Below are 25,455 nucleotides of genomic sequence, written 5' to 3'. Positions count from 1 at the left end.
TTATTTGGGCTAAAGAAATTACAAGATGGGTTTCCCATGGTTGGGAATAGAGGGTCAAAAGTAACATTAGGAATGGGTCTCTTTCAGTCCCATTTTAGTAAACCGGTAAAACCCAAATATAATACTGATACATAACAAGAAACCAGGCAAGCCTAGTTCAGCCAGCCCACAATGGAAAGTGTTGCCCTCTCAAGATTGGAACCCGGTTCGCCCACGTGAAAGGCTGTGTCATAAACCACTGCACCACAGAGCTGTACATTTACCGGGTGTCAGTATAGCCTCTTGTCTCTATCCTGAACAAATCCTCTTTTGCCACTGGCTGTTTTAATAGTTAATTGGCCATTCATGAATTAAGTTGATACAGTTAAACTAACTGTTTCTTACTAAGTTTTCCTCTACCACAAATGGTGGCAATGTATTGTGTTTGCCACTGGCCGTTTTTACAGCGTATTAGCCAGTAATAAGCTTTACCTGTATCTACTAACTTACTGGAATAGTCATAAGAATTTAGCAATTGCTAGCGAGTCTACCAAAGCAATTTCATTTCAATTTCATAAGAACAGCCAGTTAGAACAGCCAGTGGCAAAAGCAATTCAGTTCAAAGACGCAATGGAGGTGAACTCAATAAGAAAGTTAGTCGGATTAACATAGTCCTCAATGGAGTCTAGAAACTGCTGAAACTTGTAATGCCCTGGCATAGTGGTTGAAGACAGTGCCTCTCATATGGAAGACCTATGTTCAAATCTATTTAGAGCAACAACGTTTATTAATTATTTCTGGTAGATTCCACGATTCTCTCGTCTTTTCACTTGATGAAAAAGTTAGTTATCGCTGCCTTTATTGATAGTCACTCACTCAGTTACTCAGTCAGTAAGACGCATTTGCTCTTCTTGGCCGGCTCCGCTTATGCGGTCCGGCAAAAAGCGTAGAACGTCATCCCCACACAATCTTGGGTCTTTCATTCACATTTAACATTTCCGTAGTTTATCCAGAGCAATTTTCATTAGTGATTATAATTTATTCTTGTAGTTTTGGGTAAAAAGTTGAGAAAAGCCAGATCAGAAAAACATGTTTTTTATGCTCTTTGCTATGTGGTTCCAGGGAGCAACTGGCAGCCAGTATTTTGCAGGAGGGCAGCGCGGGCTGCCGAGTGGTGGAGAAGTTCCTTAAGATTCTCCAGGTGGTGGTTCAGGAGCCCGGCCAGGCATTCAAACCCTTCCTACCCAGCATTCTCTCTCTCTGCATGGAGCAGGTGTACCCTATATTGGCTGAGGTGAGAGGACACTCATGTGACACATTTTATGCACACTAGTTGAAAAAGCACACTGTTGATGAGGTTGAACGCTTTCAACAAAAAGGAATCATTTTCATCCCACAGCGTTCCTCCCCAGACGTCAAGGCTGAGATGTTTGAGCTCCTCTACCAGGTGCTTCACCACAACTGGAGGTATTTCTTCAAAACCTCTGTCCTGGCTAGTGTGCAGAGGGGATCAGCTGAGGATGCCATGGAGAATGAGGCCCAGTTCAGTGCTGCCATGCAGGTGTGTGTGTGAGAGTGTGTGCGTGTGCGGTGTCCTCAAAATAACACAACCATTAATGTCCAGACCTTGGGCAACAAAAATGAGTACCCCCCTAAGTGAAAATGTCCAAATTGGGCCCAAATTGTCAATATTTCGTGTGGCCACCATTATTTCCCAGCACTGCCTTGACCCTCTTGGGCATGGAGTTAACGTTAACCAGAGCTTCACAGGTTGCCACTGGAGTCCTCTTCCACTCCTCCATGATGACATCATGGAGCTGGTGGATGTTAGAGACCTTGTGTTCCTCTAACTTTCATTTGAGGATGCCCCACAGATGCTCATTAGGGTTTGGGTCTGTCGACATGCTTGGCCAGTCCATCACCTTTACCCTCAGCTTCTTTAGCAAGGCAGTGGTCGTCTTGGAGGTGTGTTTGGGCTCGTTATCATGTTGGAATACTGCCCTGCGGCCCAGGTTCTGAAGGGAGGGGATCATGCTTTGCTTCAGTATGTCACGGTACATGTTGGCATTCATCGTTCCCTCAATGAACTGTAGCTCCCCAGTGCTGGCAGCACTCATGCAGCCCCAGACCATGACACTCCCACCTCCATGCTTGACTGTAGGCAGGACACTTGTCTTTGTACTCCTCACCTGGTTGCCCCCACACACACTTGACACTATCTGAACCAAATAAGTCTGTCTTGGTTCCAGTGCAACCTGTCCTGTTAAACCGCTGTATGGTCTTGGCCACCGCGCTGCAGCTCAGTTTCAGGGTCTTGGCAATCTTCTTATAGTCTAGGCCATCTTTATGTAGAGCAACAATTCTTTTTTTAGATCCTCAGAGAGTTCTTTGCCATGAAGTGCCGTGTTGAACTTCCAGTGACCAGTATGAGGGAGTTTGAGAGTGATAACACCAAATGTAACACACCTACTCCCCATTCACACCTGAGACCTTATAACACTAACGAGTCACATGACACCGGGGAGGGAAAATGGTAATTGGGCCCAATTTGGTCATTTTCACTTAGGGGTGTACTCACTTTTGTTGCCAGCGGTTTAGACATTAATGGCTGTGTGTTGGGTTATTTTGTACAGCAAATGTACATTGTTATACAAGCTGTACACTTACTACTTTACATTGTAGCAGTGTCATTTCCTCAGTGTTGTCATATGAAAAGATAAAATCAAATATTTACAAAAATGTGAGGGGTGTACTCACTTTTGTGAGATATATGTATGAGTTGTTTCTGTAGAAGTTGTGTTGTTTTTGGTCAGGGACATGGAATTCCCTAACAATTAAATATTTTCATCCAGGCATTTGGACAGTCTTTCCTGCAGCCAGACATTCACATCTTCAAGCAGAACCTTAGTTACCTGGAGTCCCTCAACAGCAAGCACAAGCTCTACCACAGAGTGAGTTCAGCTCTTACTTGTCCTAACATTTTGTCTGAAATGTCATTGTTGCTCCAGTATGACCAGCTTCTCTTTCTGACATATGGCTAGCTTACTTAATTTTAATGGTTTGTTGTAACTATCTCACCCCAGTTGACATGATAATGTAATTACTATTGTGTCTTCACTTCAAATTACATATTTTCTGAATTCAGTAGTTCCATACATGCTATGATTACAAATGCATTAAATTATTTGGTACATCTTGTAAAATACTGTGATGTTTGTGGTCAACACAGTCACAGGTTATAATACCTACTGGTAACCCATTTACCATATCTGGGATTAGTATCTGTCCAGTCAAATAGTTGACCACATTAGAGTTTCTTTTTATTATTTTCTTGAAGGTGAATTTAGTTGTAGTCTGGATAAATGTTACCTGTTAATGTTCATTACCATTGTGGACAATAGAGATGCATGGAATTAAATTGAATGATTCTGACACTGTTTGGCTGTATTGTGTCTGTTGCAGAAGCTCTTCCGGACCTCCATGCTGTTTCACTTCATCAACGTGCTCCTGCAGGTTCTCCTCCACAAAAGCCACGACCTGCTCCAAGAGGAGATTGCCCTAGCTGTCTACAACATGGCCTCAGTGGATTTTGATGCCTTTTACTCTGCCTTCATGCCTGAGTTCCTCAATGGCTGTCATGGCGTGGACTCCAACCAGAGGACGGTGCTTTGCCGCAACTTCAAATTGGAGCGGGTGAGACTTGATAGGAATGGGTTTTCCGTGAGTTACAGCTCCAGTGGCAGTCTTGGTCAGGGGATGCTGCCTTTCATAGTAAAATTGCTGATGGTAGCTCTTAGCAGTATTATCTGGGACTCTGGACTGACAATCATGAGTGGGAAACTGTGGTTCATGTCAAAATGTTAGTTTCTGAACTTCCCATGGGACATATTTGGCATTGGGGGAGTGACAGGGCTTCTAAACAAATTTCAACATCCAATTTATATTGGCTTTGTTCCAATATACAGACTAGCACACATTGTTAAGATGGTTCTTGTAGATACTAATGTTTTTGCATCTTTCATTTACATCTTTCATAGACAACTTTTTTTTGGAACTAGTGTCTCTCAATCTTTTTTCTCATGTCTTTCCCTATATCCCTGTCTGTCTTTCTTTAGGACTTGCCGTCTTTCACTCAGAGTGTCCACAGACTGGTAAACGACCTGCGCTATTACAGATTGTGTAACAGCAGCCTTCCCACTGGCACCGTCAAGCTATAGCATATTGCTCATGGACCCACTCCACTCAGCTCAGATCTACAACATGGGTGTCCAAGACAGTGATGCCTGCCCCCCCTTCTAGCTACCCCCTTCTGAGTCACCACCTCTATTGAACCTTTCCAGGGGGATAGGAACTCCACATGGTCTGGCCTGTTCTTTTGCTTGGGAGGCGTGTTCGGTTGGAGATTCTCAGAGAAAAGAACCAGCAGGTGGTCGCGTTCCAGGAGTTTAATTTCTGCTGTAGAGGGTTGACGTTTTGAGTTTTTAGCAGTGCCCTCTTTTACTTGTCTGTTGCCATTCAGGATGACAAGGCCAAATTGATGGGCGGCTAGATCAGTGTGACCTGGTCTTGTCTAGAAAACAATTTAAATCCAGACAGAAGCGGTCTGAGCCAGGCCTTCCGACCCAGGCCTCTGTGACAGGGTCAGGCTGGGACACAGCACTTTCCAACTCGATTAAGAGTTTTTAAAAGCTAACGTCCGCTTTTATTGATTTTGCCTTCTGTTTTTCATCTCCAAAGGAGAAAGACTTTCAACCTAATTTCTTTCATATCATTCCATTCTGAAACAGAAGAAACTATGCTTGATTAATAAAGATTTTTTAAATACAAAATTACATGTATTTAAGTATTTATTTGTTGTTGTGGGTACCTTAGTAATGTACAAATTATTAATGTAAAGTTCCTATATTTTCGTTGCTCACATTGAAAAGTTAGCATTGAGGTAATAGTAACAGGAAAACCAAGCCAAATACAATTGTAGACCAATGTGTATTCCATTGCTTTCAGAATGTTTTTTAACAATATCCAATGTTGCCCCCCTTGATAAAGATATGCAAAAAGGATTTAGAATAAATAAGTAATTTGTATTGTGAAATTACATTTCTTATTCTAAATGTATTTCCAGACATTTTCAAATGTTTGGCACCTTTGTTTCCAGTAGTTTCTGCTCACTATAATTTCAAGGGTAACAGCCCTGATACTTTTTCTTTAAAAAAAAAATGTTTGAACCCTTGTAGAGGTCAATGAATAAACTTTACCCTGTACCAAGATATTTTGGCCAAAAAAACTTGATTGCCTCTGACAGGAGGCAGAAACCTGTCTGAATGTATCCAACAGCATGTCAATGAACCTCAGCACATGTCAAAATCCACAAAAATGGTGAATTGACCACAAAATCAACATTTTGCAATAGTTAAATCAGTCAGACATGAATCCTTCTAATAACGTGTGGATTGAAGTGAAAATGAGGGCCAGAGATTTTGTAAGATCTGTTTTAAAAAGTCTGGCTCAGTGCTGCTATCCTTGCAAGTGGAGGTTACAAAGTTCTGAAAACAAGGATGTCAATACTTTTTACACTTAATGGGGATTCATGTAAAGTGTAATTCCGTGGTGTAGGGGGCTCCAGCGTTCTGGGCTGCTTCCTTTGGTGCACATGTACTGCTGCAGTGTGGGTTCTGGTCCACCCCATTGCTCTTTCTATACTTTTTCAATAAAGCTTAATGTCTTAATGTGTAATTTTTTTTATTCCCTGTAATAATGAGACCTATTCAAAAAAGGTATATTACAATATAACTCATTACCTGTGGCTTTTGTCAATGGTGCTACTATAATAATTTCAATTGACTATAGATTATTTTTAAATGAATGCTTAGGCTGTGGTATATGAGGTCTACGCCACATGTATATATGATGCCACGTAATGTTTCACTTTTATAGTCACATCAGTAATTTCTTTATATTATAATTGCAATATGGCATCTGAGAGGTTCATGGTATATCCAGGCACTCCACTTGATTAATTTAATCAGAGGAGTTTGCATGCAAGCAAAAGTATTTAAATGTAAGTAGTTTGAGTAACTGGTGAGTGCACAAGTTCATCTTTGTTTATTGACTGTCGTGGTAATGAAACCCACTGCACTAGCACTGCAAACTGCATTTTTTTACCTAAGCTACACTGCTATTTTTTATTGGTTGGATTCAGGAAAGATGTGAAATGGCCAGGAAAACTCAGAGGACAGATGTTCCAATCTTTGATTCTCCAGAGCCCATAGCAAGTTGTTGTGATAAAGTTATTACCAGTGGGACATTGTTATATTCTGAGAGATTGGATAAATTGAAACTGTTAACAAAGTGGACTTCAGTGTGAGCAGTGAAAATATTTAAACAAGAAATTGAGTTTGGAAAGTTTGTTTTAATGCAATGGAAATTATGAACAATGTAAATGACACGTGAAAAGGTTTTTGTGTGACTGGACGAGAGTGAAAGAGCAAGCAAGAGAAAAAGTGAGAGAATATGCGTACGTGTTGGTAAGTGTTCACATGCTAGTGTTATGCCTTGCTCGGTCATCGTCACCCCAAATGAAATGAAGTTTGGTTAGGATTTTTTTTTATGTATTCTTTGGAAATACTTTATGCTCAACTCTGTGAATGATGTACCAGTAGATGGGACTTGATTGTTTTGAGACTAGGTTAATATTTTCTATCAATTGTGACCGTGACCCTATACTCTATTTGCTATAATTATCTTTTCTTTAAGATAAATTGCTCACTGTTTGTTGGCATGTGTTCAGGGTCTTATTTGTTCAATTAGTTTCCAGGGGAAACCTGAGGATAATTGTAATCATTAGCTGTGGCTGCAGATTTGACTTACTCTGGAACATTAGTCTGGAGCTTTGAAAGGTTTTACATTTGTTTTTTTCTCTACTCAGACTTTGCTGGCGAATGGGGATTCCCAATAATGTTAGATGGAAGCTGAATCAATTTCTGCAATATAACAGTATTCTATATAACAGAACCAAATCTAATAGCGCAGTGTAACGCTAATGTAAGACAAAAACATGTTTTTTCACCTTGTTTTCTTTTAACTTACTATCTCTTACTGTTTAATCAAATCAAATTGTATCTACAACCCTGTGTTATTGAATAATTTCAAAACAGTCAGGAGCGCTGAAGATCACAAGCAAGTTTACTCATAGGCAGAGTTGGAACAAAGCCACTGTGTTTATGGCCATGATATGATCTCCACTTGAGTAGAAGCTATGGGATGCTCTATGTCTTTTGGTTAGATGGACTAAAGATCCTGAGTAGGTTGGATACTGTCACTTAAGGTTTTAACCTGTGTTCTACTTCCTGCAGTTGTAAACTGTTCTCCCTACCATATTCTTGGATAACAAGCTTAACTGTACTCTTTGGTCACTAAGGCCCAATCATCATCCCACTCTAATTTACAAAGGAATAAAATCTCCATCATGAGTGCCTGCCATGCAAAACAATATCCCCAAGAACACATGAAAAACAACAGATTTTTTTGTCACTGTAGACATATGACAAGCCTATTTGGGGTTAAACATACCCTTTGCTTCCTGAACATTATTGACTCAAAATTGGTACTCGTGATTTTTATTGAGGGACATTGAGAAGATCAGTTGATAATCCCTTTCGTCGTCTCGTCTCATGTTCTTTTCCAAACTCATTGGATGAGAAAGCCAGAGGTAACGCCTCTAACCTTCTACTCCAATCGGTTTTAAGAAAGAGGCGGCGAGGAGTTCGCAATTGAGATCTCCCCCAGACTCATTCGGTGGTGTATCCAGGTTGATGTTTTGACTAGTCTCAAGAGTCAACTAACTATAACTTTTGTTTGCTGAAAAAATGGTTATATTTCAAAGGCGCGCGCTAAAAAGCCTGATCCTTCCTAGTCCGTACTGGGGAGTTCTAACAGCGAGAAAAAGTTTTATCCCTGAGTTTTCCTTTTGCCTCCTGCTTGGGGATCGACGCGTTGGGTACAGTTCCACATCAGGTTAGTAGACAATATGGTATGGTATGGTATCTAGTAATGTTCACTAGAAGTTAAGTCATATTTTTTTTAATGCTTGCTCAGAGAGGTTAGGTGTATTTGCGAACGTTTTTAGTCACAAATTCCACTGGTGCCAACCAATTGCAGACTAGAAAAACAACATAAGTGACAATATGTAGGCTGGTAGCCCTCTACATTTTATTTGGTATTTTTCTAAATTACAACAGAATGCCAGAGAAGTCAGTGGTTAAAACTATTTATAAGTAGTGGGGACAATTTATCATACCTCATTTGTATAGAATTCATCTGGAAGATGAGGTGAATGTGCCATCAGGGTCATGTAGGCTGCCTACCGACCAGTATTTGGGCATTAACTTTAATCACTGCGTGTGGGTTTAAAACAAGCCATTACAATTTCTCAGACGCATTTGATGAAATAATTAAGATATTTCCGGCAACTCTTTCGTTGCAGAATATGCCAACAAACCACGGTACGTCCCACATCTTCCAAGATAACTCTGTAAAATCTCAATTCCTCTCTTCTCCGCTTTTCAAAACCCATTGGATGAAAAGGACCGATGTCCCTTCCCACTGACTTTCTCCTCCAATGGGTTTTAACGAGAAGAGGAGAGGACGAGAGTTGAGTGGATTTGATATCTTCCTTTTGTGTGAATTGAAGAGTACGAGAAATTATATCTTTACACTTCTAATAATTATTATATACGCCATTACTCTGATGATAAAAAAAAAGAAAGAAAATCACGTTTCGGTTTGGTTTTGTGGGATGGCATTTATACCCGATGTGACAGCACATGATAATAGGTTTGCCTTGCGCACATGCTTTGCATTTATTACCTTCACGTGCTTTTAAGTGGATATGTATAGGGAATCGTTAGTCAATTAACTCGGTCTACTTTATTCTCATTATTTATATTGTCTATCATTGGCAATGACAGATACAGCGAAAATGCTAGCCTTGTTATGGTTCACGTAAAAAGAGAGATTGGAGATTGTGGTGTAGGATTGTTTTGTATAAAATCTTATACATTTCTTGTTGATCGATATTTGGCAGATAATCGCACCTTCAAAGCTAAACATGTTTACGCTGTTTATTGAAACAAAAGTATACAACATTGTTTTGCTTTCCCTATTCCGATTGTAGTTTGAAAAACAGGACACGTATGCAATGTTTGTAGCTGGGCAGCCTGCGGCGAAGGCAAGAGAACTTGTTAGGGACCGTTAATAAAGTGCATCAGGACACAATAACTCTGATTATATCACCTGAAATAACATTAAAAAGTAGGGAATGGATATAATATGCGGTGCTGTTCTCCTTGCAAAATTATTTCAATAATTTATAAAACCATGTATAATTTGGAGATTATAACTAAAAACCTACTTGATCAAGCATTTCATGACCCTGAGCACAGAGCTCGTCTTCCTGATCAGTTTACTGAGCTTTTCCGCATTCCCAGACCTGATGTTGGAACCCCAACACATCACCTCTAGACACCACAGACTGGTAGAACCTATGCAGCAGTGTATGCTGTAGAGCATCCCGTGGTTAAAATGCATATCATGGGCATAGTACCGCATATCAAGTGCATGTGCTGAATCTGAGAAATTGGGCACACAGACGGACGATGTGTTGGAGTGAAAACGGATGGCGCATGGTCCATCGGAGTGAGGGAAGCGCATCACCAAGGCAGACGGATACATCACCACTGAAGTGCCAGAAAATCTGGTACACCTGTCTACTTCTTGGTAGGCCTCCCACAGGAGCGCAGAACTGCAGAAAAAGACAGGGCATGGACTCCACAAGCTTGCAGAAGTATTCTGTAGGCAGTGAACACTATACATACAGAGCGGTCCACAATTCTGTTGTATTCCAAGGTGTAGGATTTGGGTTCCACAGCGTGTTGCATTGCATCCCAGATGTGTTCGATAACATTGAGATCTGGTGACCCCAAACTCAGATGAGTGTTCCTCCAACCATCATTTGGTGTGTCTAGACTTGTGTGGCGGCACATTGTCCTGTTTGAAGAGACCAAACCCATCAGAACGATCGCAGGACATGAACGGGTGTAACTCATCAGAAAGGATGCACGCAGCGTTCACCTGTCAGAGACGTTTGTAGATGTTCCAGGGGTCCCATTGAATGCCGGCTAAACCCCTTACAATTGCGGAGCCTCCACCAGCCTGTACAATGCGTTGACATGAGGGATCAATGGGGTTTTCTCCACACACGGATTCTTCCATCTGCTGAAATAGTTGGAAACCCGACTCAGACCAGGCTACTATTTTTTAATCAAGTGTCCAATGGCGGTGCTTCTGGGCCCAGGCGGGGCACATAGCGGTGTGTTGAGTATTCATCAGGGGTACTTGAGGTGGCCGTCTCCAACAGCCCAGGAGGGAACGTTGCACAGTCCTCATGTTGATGTTTGTTGAGGGCCCAGCATTGAATGCCGATGTTATTTGAGGCAGTGTTGCACACCTATCGCATGAAACGAATCTTGCCAGTTGACGCTGGTCATGTTCTCCCACAGTCTTAGTTATTTGAAAAAAATAACGAACACCAAGGTCTAAAATGGCTGTTGTGTGCAATGCACTTAATGTAGCAAAATGTTACGCCTCTGCCAACAGAATGATGGAGCCTGCACATGTACTCCTGCACATGTACTCCTGCCCCTGTGTAGGTCATTAGCATAGCATTTTTTATATAAAAAATGCAGTTCTTGATATCAGTATTTCAAAATATCGAAATTGATAATTCAATTGTTGATATATAAAATTTATTGAATTGACAATAAAACTGCTTGCCATACAATCCTAAACAGGCAGTTATGATCATTTAAGTGCATCTCCAAACTTGAAATTCAAGCATTGCCTGTAGAAAACAGGGGATGGGGGTCTAGGATTATGGAACTCTCCTGGGCCCTGGGATTCATGACTGTAGCTTTGGTTCTTACTCTGCATGGCTGATGGAAGGAAAACATTCTGTCAGCCGGACTAGAATACCATGATAGTATTTCCAAGACCAGCTGGCAGGTGTCTAAATGGGCATTTTCAACCTTTTAAGCAGACCACTGATTCCCAAGAACATGACTAAATGACTATTTTCCAGTAACACTCACATTTATAGCATTAAAAGGCTGGTCATTGATTACTAACATTCATCCAGGACAATCTAGATACACTTTGCTTATCAACGAACTATTCCACTGATGATGAAATATAAATTACACTCCACACTGCCTTTCAATCAATCAATACATTTTATTTATAAAGCCCTTTTTACAACAGCAGTTGTCACAAAGTGCTTTCACAGAGACACCCGGCCTTAAACCCCAAGGAGCAAACAACAGTGTTGAATTTCAGTGGCTAGAAAAACTCCTTAAAAAGGCAGAATTTTAGGAAGAAACCTAGAGAGGACCCAGGCTCAGAGAAGTGACCAGTCCTCTTCTGGCTGTGCCGGAGTGTGCAATTGGAATAATTAATACATTTATCTGGGCTAAATCCAGAGTCTATTTAAAATTAGACTAGGTCAGAAGTATGACCAGATGGACAAGGACAGGGACAGCAACGGGCCCTCCAAACCAGTTACTCCGCAGGTGTGGACCAGGACCTCATGTCCTCCTAAAGTTTAAAATGGGAGAAGACTGGGAAAATTCAGAGAATGCAGTCGTCATATCAACAACGATTTATAGTGGAGAAGGAGAACTTTGTGGGGAAGGAGAACTGACCCAATCCCCCAGCACAATAGTATAGCAGTGTAAGACCTAGGAACTGAGACGGGGGGGGTCAGTCGACACTGTGGCCCTACCCGGGGGAGGCCCCGGGCAGGGCCCAACTGGCAGGAAATCAATCCACCCATATTGCCAGGCATCAACCAAAGGGACACCCACCAACCGCAACCACCCTGAATGAGGGCCAAGTATTGCCAGCAGAGTACAGCCCAATTGCACAAGTGTGCAACAGAGAGACAACAACAAGCCAGTGACTCTTCCCCCGAAAAGCATTGGAGGGAGGGCATCCCATTGGCGGCGAGAGCACACCTGGCAAGACAGCAAGGGTGGACAGTATCAAGCCTACTGGTCACCTTCACGCCCTCGGGCCAGGCTACACCTAATTATAAACTGTGCTGTAGAGATTAGTTTTTAGTAGACACTTGAAAGTTTGTACTGAGTTTGCATTTCTAACCTTAATTGGCAGATCATTCCACAGTAGTGGAGCTCAATGAGAAAAGCCCCTGAAATTCTAGGTACAATTAAAAGGCCTGCATCTTGCGATCATAGGTTACGTGAAGGTATGTATGGCTGGATCATTTCGGCAAGGTAAGTAGGAGCAAGTCCATGTATTGATTTATAGGTTAACAGTAAAACCTTAAAATCTGCCCTAACCCTAACAGGCAGCCAGTGTAAGGACGCTAGGACAGAAGTAATGTGTTCAAATTATTTTGTTCTAGTTAGGATTCTAGCAGCCGTGTGCAGCACTAATTGAAGTTTATTTATTGATTTGTCAGGGTAGCCGGAAAGAAGAGTATTGCAGTAATCTAGTCCAGAAGTAACGAAAGCATGGATACATTTTGCATCAGTTTTTGATAGAAAGTTTCAGATTTTTACAATGTTTCGAAGAATAAAATAAGCAACTCTTGAGACATATTTTATGTTCTTCAAAGGAGAGGTCAGGGTCAAGGGTAACGCCAAGGTTTTTTGGGATACGACCATGCAGCCGTCGAAGTTCACAGTGAGATCTGCTAACAACGCTCTTTGTTTCTTGGGTCCTAAAACGAGCATTTCTGTTTTCCTTGAGTTTAAGAGCAAGAAGTTCTCTGTCATCCACTTCCTAATATCTGAAACGCATTCTTCCAAAGTAGCTAATTTTGGGGTTTCTCCATGCTTCATTAAAATATATTACTGTGTGTCATCAGCATAACAGTGAAAATGTACATTGTGATTTCGGATTATATCGCCCAGAGGGAGCATATATAGTGAGAACAATAATGGACCCAGAACCGAGCCTTGAGGAACACCAAAGCATACCGTTGACTTGTCAGAGGATATGCCATCTACCCTAACAAACTGATAAATAAGATTTAAACCAGGCTAGAACATGTCCACGTAGCCCAATATGGGTTTCCAGTCTCTCTAAGAGAAGGGAGTGATCAATAAGCAGTGTCAAAAGCAGCACTAAGATCAAGAAGCAGCAGGACGGATGCGGAACCTTTGTCCGAGGCCATTAGAAGGTCATTTGTTACCTTCACGAGTGCAGTCTCAGTACTATGATGGGATCTGAAACCGGACTGGAGCATTTGATAGTGAGTTTGGTACACATCCGGAGGAAAGGGAGCAATTTATTATGTTCAGCATTGGCTGACCTATCACAGGAAGTAGCTCCTTAAGTAATTTTGTTGGAATCGGGTCTAGCTGACAGTTTGTAGGTTTAGAACTCATTACAAATTTAGTAAATGTGTCGAGCGATATGGTATCAAAAAATTCAAGTGTCCCCATTGACACCTGGTCAGGGAGGTTCGGGACATTTTTAGGACAACTGCGATTTTGAGGACCATAACTATTTAAGGAGGAGTCACTTATTTGTTTTCTAATGGTGATGATCTTTTCATCAAAGTAGTTCATGTATTCATTACTAAACTAAAGTGAAGACCCACTTGTTGAGCTTTGCTTTTTTGTTAACTTTGCAACTGTATCAAAGAGAAATTTTGGATTGTTTTTGTTCACCTCAATCAGGTTGGAGAAATAAGCTGATCGAGCAGACGTGAGTGATTTTCGGTATTGTAGTCTATCCAGGCTAGTCTGAATACTTCCAACTTGGTGGGGCGCCACTTTCGCTCCAATTTTCTGGAGGCCTGCTTGACTGCTCTAGTATTGTCTGTGTACCAGGGAGCAAGTTTCTTGTTGCGTATTTCTTTTGTTGTTAGTGTTGCAACTGTGTCTAATGTATTTTGCAGTGTTGAGTTTAGATCCTCGATTTGATCGTTTACAGATTTATTTACTGTGTCGTTATTGAGCGTACTTGTAAGAATGTCAAGGAATTTATTTTGAGTCTGAGAATTTATAGTACGGCTTTCGAAACTCTTTTGTTTGCGGAGCAAGTGGATTTCTTGTTTTAACGGTAAATATAATAAGACAGTGAGCCGATAATCCAGGATATGGGGGGGGAAATTATTAGATCTACAATATCTATTTCTCATGACAGGACTAAATCTAAGGTGTGATTGTGGCAATGTGTTGGACCTGAGACATGTTGGATAAAACCCATTGAGGCAATGATGGCTTCAAAGGCTTTTTGAAGAGGATCATTGGACTTTTCCATATGAATATTGAAATTGCCAAAAATTAGAATACTATCTGCCATGACTACAAGGTTAGACAAGAATTCTGGAAACTCATTGAGGAACATAGTATATGGCCCGGGGGGCCTATAAATAGTAGCTATGTAAAACGATTTATCGGCCTGGTTAACTTTCATGAGTAAAAATTGAGTTCAAGTTCAGTGTTTCCTATTTTACACTTTTTACCAATTTGAAGATGCAGCCTGTCTCAAACTATTTATTAAACTGCTAATTTAATGGAATATAGCGTTTGCTATGCCATATTAAGTTTGTTTGTAGGCACTGACACTGAAGCCGAAACATTTAATAACCATGCTGTTGTGTATGTGGGACAATATATCTTGGTGCCACTCGCAAACTTGAAGCAGACGACTTCGCTAGTAGTTGCAGTGTTTACTCAAACTAACACTGAAAATCCATCAAATGTGACCCAGGTATCACACTTCTCAGCCTCCCTGGGAAAGTCTATTCAAAGGTACTGGAAAGGAGGGTTCAGCAGTTAGTCGAACCTCAGATTGAAGAGGAACAATGCGGATTCCGCCCTGGTTGCGGAACAACCGACCAGCTCTTTACTCTTGCAAGGATCCTGAAGGGGGCCTGGGAATATGCCCATCCAGTCTACATGTGTTTTGTGGATCTGGAGAAGGTGTATGACCGGGTCCCCCGGGAGATACTGTGGGAGGTGCTGCGGGAGTATGGGGTGAGGATGTCCCTTCTGAGGGCTATCCAATCCCTGTAAGTCCAAGGTGAGAGCTGTGTTGGGGTTCTTGGTAGTAAGTCGGACTTGTTCCAGGTGGGGGTTGGCCTCCGCCAGGGCTGCGCTTTGTCACCAATCCTGTTTGTAACTTTTATGGACAGGATATCGAGGCATAGTCAGGGTGGGGAGGGGTTGCAGTTCGGTGGGCTGGGGATCTCATTGCTGCTTTTTGCAGATGATGTGGTCCTGATGGCATCATCGGTCTGTGACCTTCAGCACTCACTGGACTGGTTCACAGCCGAGTGCGAAGCGGTTGGGATGAGGATTAGAACCTCTAAATCTGAGTCCATGGTTCTCAGCAGGAAACTGATGGAGTGCCTCCTCCGGGTAGGGAATGAGGCATTACCCCAAGTAAAGAAGTTCAAGTATCTCAGGGTCATGTTCGCAAGTGAGGGGACAATGGAGCGGGAGATTGGCCGGAGAATCGGAGTAGCGGGGGCGGTATTGCATTTGCGGGAAAGAAGTTTGGGGTTCCCTGCTGGAGCTGCTGTCCCTGCGACCCGATACCAGATAAGCGGATGAAGATGAGATAGTCCAGGTATTTAAGTAATCTACAAAAATACCTACAACACCTGCAAGAAAAACAATTATGGACGTATGATGCAAGCCTGCTGCCTCATGTGAAGCGCATATCAGTGTTTTGGAGCTGGAAAGCGTGCGCGTGCGTGTGTGTGTGTGTGTGTGTGTGTGTGTGTGTGTGTGTGTGTGTGTGTGTGTGTGTGTGTGTGTGTGTGACCAACAAGAAAATACTATAATTGCCCTTATTCACCGTGCCTCCATCTTGAAATCCAAAACGAGGCTAGGGGGTACACTCTAAACCGGAAGTTCATTGACAGAGCGCAGCAGCGGGCGTCTGTCATCATGGCGATACCTGTGTGGACATCAAATCTTTCATGTCTTTCCGAAATAACATTGGACTATGTCGAGAAATGGGCAAATGAGGACTGCATGATTCCCTGGGCTGTTTTGCTGAAAGGATACAGCAACTGGATCGAGGGATATGTGCACGACGTGGAAGGTAATGCACGGACGATCACTGCTTTTTTTGTGTAATCAACATTAGTTAACTTTACTTTTAAAGTTTGCTTGTTAGCTAGATAAAACAACAGGACGTGACAACATTACAAGCTGATGCTAAGCATTGTTAAGATATATTAACCACACCAGACTGACTGACTGTTATTTTGAGTGTTAACAATAAATTATTTTACCAACATTTGAGGAGCGAGACAGTCAGTGCGAAAAAATGAGGCACCTTACAACATTCAGGTATCATGACTGTGGATAAACTGCTCAGTTTGCGGAGTGGTGCCACTGCTAGAACAAATACGCTTGCTAACCATTCAAATGTTCATATCAACAGTTCATCTTTCCCTGCTGGACTTAAAATAACATGTTATGTGCAGTTGATGTGATCTTTAGCAAAAAGTGTATTGGAACCATCAGTAAAAATAACTTGTTTCCAATGTGTCACTACAAAGCAAGGCAGGGTGCTACTCTTGGTTATTAAAATTAATAAATATTCAGTATAAGTGAATTTGTTTACAGGCATGGGTTGCTCAGTTCACATAGCGATGTTACGTAGGGTTGGGGAAGGTACTATTCAGGTCTTCCCACGGCAGGACGTTAGCTGACCAGGCTAGTAAAAAGAGCAACAACTTGCTTAATGTTACCCCCGAATCAGCCCTTCACTTGTTATAACTTAAAAAGGACCGGTTCGTGGCTAATTAAGTCATGTCTATTTAGCCAGAAGGTTTAGCTAGCTATCTCTATGACAGTTAATGTAAATATGGCTAACGTTAGCATCGTAAACTAATGTTAATATCTTACCTTGAAATGGCGACCGGGATCTCTTCTTATTTTATGAATCCATTCACGGCAAAGTTACAGGATCTTTGGGGAAACGATGTAAGGTTTGACCTGTATAGGATATCTTTCTCTTTGAAGACATACGTTTGGGAACACAACAATGCGGCGTTATTGTAGGTAACGTTATGACAGAAGTCTACAGATGGGCGGGCCAACGTTACTTCCGTACCCCACAGCCTCGTTTTGGTTTAAAGGAAGTGACGTGGGTGAATAAGGCGAATAGAACAAACCATGTATAAACAAATATAACTCATTGAACATGGCAATCTCTGCCCTTTTCGCTTTCTCAAAGTCGCTGGGATATTTCTCCTGCATTGAGCCAACGTTCCAAGACACTGTGCATTAAACTATTTGACTGGAGGCCCCTGTATGCTCACAAACAGCATTTTTTGAGCATGTCTACTGTGAGGTTGCTCCTCCAATCTGTCTTAATTCGCTTCATTGCACTGAAGCCTCTTTCCATGATGGCACTGGACATGGGCAATATCAGGATGACCTCAATGATCATCACAAGGTTCTTAAATCTTGTCTTCCTCTACTCCCACAACCTGTACTGCTGGGACTGGGGCAGCGCCTTAATCAGGACCTTAGCATTAGGCCACTCTTGGTGTCGGGCTGCCTTGATGTTGCAGCCCAGGACCTCTTTAAAGTGGTTAGTCACTGCTCTGAGGTGGTCCATTCCACAGGCTGCAAGCTCTCCTTCTGTGGGCCACTCCTTGGGGTCCACAAGCTTGGCAGCAGCCTGAAGAATCTTGTCTGTATCTACACTCCTGAACCGGGTCCTCAAGGCCTCCATCAATCCCACCCGCAGCTGGGACTTCACTGTGTAACTGACTGATTAATGACTGGTGTTTAAACTTAAATGTACTTATTCAGATCTGACTACTTACATTTACGTTATGTTAACTAAACTACAGTACCATTACACATTTTCTATTGATTAGGAAAAAACTGTCACTGTTCCCTCTCTTTATGGTTTAGGACCACTGACTTTAACCTTTCCTCAACATCAGTCTCTTCCTTGAACTGCTCTAAATATTCTCCAGGGGTGGTGAGCATGAGAAGGGGTGTCTCAAACACCTACACCGCTTTGGGCAAAGTGACGCCCTCCTACTTCAAGCTTACACAGTAGACGGTATTACTAAACAGATTTCTCCTGCCATGACTTCAATTGTAGGCCATGTGTTCTAATCAGTAAACCATCACTTACCAACTCCAAACCTTCAGGATGTCCTGAACAAGTACTACAAACATCAGGTGCCTGTAGTCCGTGAGCTGCTTAAGGATGAGCTTCGCCCTCCCAATCATGTCATCACTGGCAGATCTGGGGGGTAAACAGGTCAATATTCATAGTATTATTATCTTTTGTGTCACCTGTATATAAGTAGCAGTATCAATGGGACTAAGACAAATAACCTGCCTTTATTCAGTGGTGTTCCCCGTCTGAGACACAATCACTGGGTAGTCCTTCATCAAGATGGACAGGGCTCTCTCCATGTGGGGGAATAGTCTGGTTCCTCCCAGGTTAGTAGGCTTCCACACCTTCAATTCCAGTATCTCGGCCAGAGCTCTCCGTTCCTTCAAGGCCTTGGGGGATTTGTGATACTGTTTGTACAACACTTTCAAAAGGTTGGACACCGGAGTTAGATGGGGTAAGAACAAGTTATGTTTCCCCTCTCATATCTACTTAACCTGATTACTATTTATGTTTTTGTCGGACCGCGTAAGTGGTTGGAGCATGCAGTTCCGTGTTGTAGTGGCTAAAGACATAGCCTCTCATGTGAGCGACCCCAGTTCGAATCCAGTACGGGCCACTACATTCATCACTTTCAATTGCGGCCCGGCTGAATTAGGCTTGGTTTCTTTTCTGGTTTAAATCAGTATTTAGTTTGGCCGGTTAGCAGATTGGATATAGCCCACCTTTTTCCATCCTTTCATGGTCACTCATGGCAGCCATCTCCAGCCCATGAACCAGACACTGAATATTGATTAAGTGAGGAATCTCCTCTCGCAGGAGGGTGAAAACCCCACAACAAAGCCCAACCATTACAGCTGCTCCATCTCAAGCAAACCCCACAGTTTTATCCATCCAATTCTGGATGCCAGAATGATGTCAATCTAAAAAATTTAAAACAACAGATAATTTGTATACAAAATAACAAATATGCCATTTAGTAACTTAACAAAAGCTTCATTGACAGGTAGTTAAAATCTCACCATCTTTGATGGCCTGGCGGTGACCAACTGCTGTGCAGTGTTGTAGCTCCTCTACTGGCACACAGGTGTTTATTGGCTCAACGTCCTGCAGGGGCCTGAGGTACACCCCCCCTAGGCCCGAACACTGACATCGGTTGATGCATCAGCAAGGATGCTGATGCAGTTGGCATCTTGGATAGCCTTCGGACATGGCTCCCAGAGGTCCTCATAAACTACCTGGGCAAACCTTAAAAATGAACAGAAGTATTATATATAAATACTGGTTTATACCACAGTTTTTGCATTGTTGTTTACATAAATATGATGCAACATACATCTTTACCTTTTAATAAATAGTTATCACAATATTATTAATTGTCATATTTTCATGGCGATATTTGCATATGATGTGACAAAAGCTTGATAATAAAATATTTGAGAATGCAATACACATTCAATCCAACAGGTGGGGGTGTCACTAGATGGTTCACTGGCTTCTTGTGTGCCACTAGTAAGTGCTTAGGCAGGTGTAGTTAACATGACGCTTACCGTACTTGGTGCCCAGATTCACGCCACTCATTTCTCGATTATGAATGACACGGACATAGTCTGTAAAAGGTTTCTCCCTCTTCACTATATGGTAGTCGATTGCAATAGGTTTTCCAATTTGGCTACTCGCCTCATTCATTTGGCGCAGGCAGATACAGCCGTAGGTGTCCCTTGCCTTCTTCGTTTTTGACCCAAGGAAATAGGCTCTGTGCACAAGCGTATGGACGAAGTTCCGCTTTAGCCAGATGTCGGCATATCAGTTTCCGGTTTATTTAAGACGATCATCTGCGTCGCCCAAAATTTGTGTTTTTAGTAACATCATCTCCAAGACCCGCCTAAAATAAGCATTAGTGATGTCCATCAAATTGTTGATGCCTGGTTCCCTGCTCCAACAAGCAAGCGGAACAAGGGATTCAAACTCTACGTATCGAGTAATCTGCACAACTACGAGGGTAAGTAGTTTACTGTGGTGTAAGCTAGTTAGCGTTGTGTTCCTTTTTAGTGTAGTATTAGGCAGGACAATATAACGCATAAAAAAACGGCAAAAGAACGCTGGCTGAGCTGGAACGCGCGTCCCCATAGCAAGTGAATTGAAACGAACCTTCTAACAGCCTCTTCTAACCTGAATTAAGCTTAAAATTCCATAGCCTAAAAAAAGCACCAAAACAGGTCTCCTCTTCTATTTTACTATTGTAACCTCATTTCACAACGAATCTGAAAAATAACAACTGGCATAGGAAGTAAACATCTGGTCTTATACGATATTAATTGCGCTTAAACCTGCGTTACGTGGAAGTATATAAAAAATCGCCTTTTCTGACTATTTCTAGTCTAGCGTTTGAAGTCATTGAATGACGCAAGCCATATTTTATTAAAAAGAGGACATTCTCCTGATTAAAATTATGCCCCACTTGTACCTTGAAACTTAAATGAGTCACGTACATTATATATTTTTTTTCCCCCGTACAACAGCATCACTCATCTTGTTGTGAGTTTAGGTGTTTACTAATGCGGATGAGTATTAGTAAGTAAACCGGAAACTGCAATGCCGACTTCTAGACAAAAGTTTTGAGTCTCTTCAGGAAGTATAGTCGCGTCATCTTTGATGAAATCGGAAGACGCTCTCCACTTCAGATCCATAGATGTGTATCGGTGCCTTTCCACTGCATGGTACCGTCTCGACTTTACTCACCTCGCCTCAATTCGCTTTGTGAGCTTTTCCACTGCTTAGAACCAGCTCGACTCGGCTTTACAAACCTCGCCTCGGTTTGTTTTGCGGATAGTACCCTGTACCCACCCATACTGACATCACAGGAAAACCTCTGTGACGCCACATTCAACGAAACATTCATGGGAGCAACAATGGAGGATATCGTACGGATGGTGTTCTTGATCCTCGGTATGTGCCTGTTTTGTCACAGCAAGGAAACAAGCAGTTTTTAAAAATAAGCTAAAGGCAGCCAAAAAAAATACTGCTGAAAAAGGAGAGTTTGGGAAGTAATTCATCAGAACTACGAGAACAACTAGGGAGCTATGGAGAGCCCTGTGGTTGCTCAAAGACGACGCAAGAGGGTAAGCTAGCATGGTAGCTAATTAGCGTATGTGCTTACAGTCATGTCCAGTGTATAAAGTATTTAATGAACTTTTGATACTGCTACGTAAGTGTGTATGATGTGTATTTCAGATATATTCGCTAATCGCTGCTGAAGACCATCTGTTTGGGCATTCAATCGATCAGCTGAGTGGTGGGATGTGATTGTGCCCGGATTCACTTACACACAGTGGGTGAAGAACTTCAGAATGTCCAGAGAAACAATCATCTACCTGTGCAACGAACTTCTTCCAGTGATGGAAAGACATAACACAAACTTCCGCAGATGTGTACCTCTAAAGAAGAGGGTAGCCATTGCACTGTGGAAACTTGCAACCAGCTCAGAGTACAGAAGAGTTGGCCATCTTTTTTAGAGTAAGCATAACAAGAGTTCTGTGCTGCTTGCGAAGATATTGTTGGTACCAGAATTTTTTTTTTTCCCAGACCCAGAGAGGTTTGAAGAAATGACCACCTACACTGAGAACAGGTGGGGACTCCCGCAGTCTATATGTGCTATTGATGGTTCAAACATACCCATCAATGCACCACAGGAGTACCATTGTGACTAATTCAACCGTAAAGGGAGGAACTCCATCATCCTTCAAGATGTTGTAAATGGAAAGGGACTATTCTGGAATGTGTACAGAACTGACTCATGAAACCTTTCTCTGACACTGGACGGCGAACAGCAGATCTACAACAGGAAAATCTCCTGAGCAAGGGTATTAGTTGGAAATGCTTTTGGTAGACTGAAGGGAAGGTGACGTTGCCTCATGAAGAAAAATTACTGTGACATCGAATTGGTCAAATCTATGGTGCTGACTTGCTGTGCTCTGCATAACCTTTGCGATGACAATGAGTGGAATGCAGCTGTACCAGCAGAGCATATGGTGGCACTAACACAGGGTGTAGAGGAGGAGGGCAGGGATGTATGAGAAGGGGTGGATGGGCTACTTGAATAGCTAAATAGTAACTGTCTTTCCTGTTACGTGATTTGAACACTTTGTGAATTGTATTCACAAGTATTTTGTTCCACCTTTCCATTGCTGTCAAACTGTAGTTTATATGTTTCTGGATTAACTCTTTGTTCAATTAAATGCTAAAGCCCTTGACATTGGAAACCATGGTCAAATACATTTGTAACAAGGTAGAAAACTGTTTATTTAATAAAATGTGCCAATAAAATAGCAAACTATATTCAGAAATGTAAGTGTTAAGATGAAAACAAATCAGTGCAACACAGCAAACTATATACATGTGTAGAATGTAGTGCAAATACAAAGTAGTGCAAAGTACAAAGTATTATATTTGGCACAAGGGGTCTAGTCCAGGGGCGGAGTATTTTGGGCAGGCTGGCTCAGTGTAGCAAGGAAGGTCTGATTTAAGGCTGCCATTTGAGCATTCTCCCCCCTCCTCAAGGCTGTTTCCAGCTCCCCTGCACATGCCACATCTTTGAGGACCATCTGTAGATGTTGCTCAAACTGAATACAGTTCAGCTTCTGCTGCTCCACATCGGCCTCCTGCATTTCCCTTAGGACAGTCAGAGGCTCCTCCTCCCGATGCCATTACTTTCTCTCTGGGCAATAAAGAACGAATCTTGGTTAACCAATATATACACGTTTATCGATTATTATATGATAAATAGCTCAGTTTGGAGCTTGAGACAATACACCTCTCAACCAAAGCATTCTTATACAAGATAAATTACCACAGGTTCCTAATTTTATTAAATTAATTGATTAAAATGATGTGCCCCACATAAGCTTTAGTTTGTGCTATTGTTGTTCTGGCCTATTGTTGTGGAACTCTGAGTCTCGCCTATTGATTTCCAATGGAGAGACATCCTAGTCTATAGGCGAAAATCTCAAAATGTATATTTTTCAATTTCTATATATGTTATCTGCTTTTGTGTTTGCAAAGTTTTGGTAACATGTAGATTTTCACAATTTTACGAGAACAAAGCTTTCAAGCAGAGTATGGGGTAATTTTAAAGTCCTTACCATCCTCCATCAGGGACTCCGTCGATGAGTCAAGGCCGCCCTCCTTCCCATTGCTCGCCATTCTATGGCCGTATATAGCGTCCATCTGGTCTAACCATTTCCAGTTCTTTAGGTTTGATCCACTTTTACCATTGTGGTCCTTTTATATAGCGATAGTCGCATTTATTTGTAACTTTTGCCTACATTGTTGGAATGATCTTTGGTAGCCATGTGTAGCCAACAGTTTGGAGCCTTCTTGGTAGACCTTCACGTTACCAGTTGCCCTATCCATCTCTTGCTGGATCCTTTCGCCGACAACCAAAAAGAGAAATGTCTGCATCTCCTCAATTGACCATGGTGTGGTTTTGTGGTTAAACATAATTTTTTAAAGAATTCTATTTAAAAGAATTGTGGTCACAACAAAAAATCTGCCTTTTATGTTTTGCTCTGCTACATGCTCGATTCACACCGGTTTATGCAGGGTGTCGCAGTAAGTGATGAGTGACTCTTGTCCAATCAGAAGTCTTCTGTGTTTCCATGTCAACTTTTGGTATCGCCTCAGCTCGCTTGGAACCTTGACTGAGCAGGTACTAAAATAAGTTACTGGTACCAGGTACTATCCTAACTTTTGGGCAGTGGAAAGGCAAAAAAGGCGAGGAGAGTAGAGTCGAGCCGGTACCATGTAGTGGAAAAGCACCATATGTTTATAAAGTGTGTATGCTCCCCCCTCTGCCACTTCCTGAAGTCCACGATTATCTCCTTAGTCTTGCAGATGTAGAGAGGTTGTTGTCCTGGCACCATGTAGCCTGTTTCTTTACCTCCTCTCTGTAAGCGGTCTCATCATTGTTTGAGATGAGACCCAGGATGGTTGTGTCATCCACAAACTTAAGGATGATGTTCGAGCTGTGAGTGGCTACGCAGTCATGCGTGAACAGGGAGTACAGTAATGTGGGTGGATTGATTTCCTGCCTGTTGGGCCCTGTCCGGGGCCTCCCCCGGGTAGGGCCACAGTGTCGCCAGACCCCCCCCCCGCCTCAGTCCCAAGATCTTACGCTGCTATATTATTGTGCTGGGGGAGAAGGGTCAGTTCTCCTTCCCCACTAAGTTCTCTTTCTCCACTATAAATCGTTGTTGATATGAGGAATGCATTTTCTGAATTTTCCCAGTCTCCTCCCGTTTTAAACTTAAGGAGGACGTGAGGTCCTGGTCCACACCTGCGGAGTACCTGGTTTGGGGGGCCCGTTGCTGACCCTGTCCAAAATCCGCCTGGTTGTGTTGCAGATCAGGACGATACCTGACAATTTCAGCTGCCACTGTGCTGATACCTCCTCCCTCCCCCATGTTGTCCCTGTCCTTGTTCATCTGGTCATGCTTCTGATCTGGTCTAAATTTAAGTAGACTCTGAATTTAGCCCACATGTATTTATTAATTATTCCAATTGGACTTTGAATATTTCACCCAGCACAGCCAGAAGAGGACTTGTCACCCCACTGAGCCTGGGTCCTCTCTAGGTTTCTTCCTAAATTTTGGGCTTCTTAGGGAGTTTTTCCTAGCCACGGAAATTCAACACTACTGTTGTTTGCTCCTTGGGGTTTAAAGCCGGGTGTTTTTGTAAAAGCATTTTGTGACAACTGCTGTTGTAAAAGGGGCTTTATAAATAAATGTGATTGATTACAGGAGGGGACTGAGTTTGCAGCCCTGGGGGGCTCCAGTGCTTAGGGTCAGTGCAGAGGTGGGCAACTTTATCACCAGGGGTCAGCCTGTAAGGAAGTCACGTAATCCAATTGCAAAGCGAGGTGTCAAGTCCCCGGGTCCTGAGCTTCGGAACAATAGTGTTGAATGCTGAGCTGTAGTCCACGAACAGCATGCTCCTGTATGTGTATGCTTTACCAATGGCCAACTACCAATTCAACAAATGTATAACAGGTTACTGTTTTTCATTAATACAATCGACAAATGACTTTTATTTTCATGTAGGCTACTGAGAGTAGAAATTGCATATAATCTGAACTCTGTGAGCAAATCAGATACAACTCAGACACAATTTACAGCATTTAGTTCACAATGGCAAACCAAACCTGACAACTGCATTGCAGATGCTGCAAAATCTAAATGAGATGGAGTATGATAAAAGATCAGAAATACACCCCGAAATTGACATGTCGGATGTCGG

The 25,455-nt window shown here is 42.3% G+C and overlaps 2 protein-coding genes across 7 annotated transcripts in view; both read left to right on the top strand.

Moving 5' to 3' along the window:
* xpo6 (exportin 6) overlaps positions 1-4,808 on the top strand; it is a 42,706-nt gene extending 37,898 nt beyond the window's left edge. For all 6 annotated transcript variants that reach the window (XM_010864993.4, XM_020051156.3, XM_010864992.4 and 3 more), the window contains 5 exons: positions 1,102-1,273; positions 1,379-1,540; positions 2,832-2,930; positions 3,442-3,672; positions 4,095-4,808. In XM_010864993.4, coding sequence (XP_010863295.1) covers positions 1,102-1,273; positions 1,379-1,540; positions 2,832-2,930; positions 3,442-3,672; positions 4,095-4,196 — 766 coding nt within the window. In that variant the 3' untranslated portion in view covers positions 4,197-4,808. The remainder of the gene's footprint in view (positions 1-1,101; positions 1,274-1,378; positions 1,541-2,831; positions 2,931-3,441; positions 3,673-4,094) is intronic.
* A 2,914-nt stretch (positions 4,809-7,722) lies between these two features.
* nme4 (NME/NM23 nucleoside diphosphate kinase 4) overlaps positions 7,723-25,455 on the top strand; it is a 28,096-nt gene continuing 10,363 nt past the window's right edge. The window contains exon 1 of the mRNA XM_010864994.5: positions 7,723-7,992. Within this exon, the coding sequence (XP_010863296.2) occupies positions 7,845-7,992 (148 nt within the window). The 5' untranslated portion in view covers positions 7,723-7,844. The remainder of the gene's footprint in view (positions 7,993-25,455) is intronic.

This window comes from Esox lucius, chromosome 11 (genome assembly GCF_011004845.1).
Source record: "Esox lucius isolate fEsoLuc1 chromosome 11, fEsoLuc1.pri, whole genome shotgun sequence".
Taxonomy (NCBI): Eukaryota; Metazoa; Chordata; class Actinopteri; order Esociformes; family Esocidae; genus Esox; species Esox lucius.
This window is presented reverse-complemented; position numbering and strand designations above follow the sequence as displayed.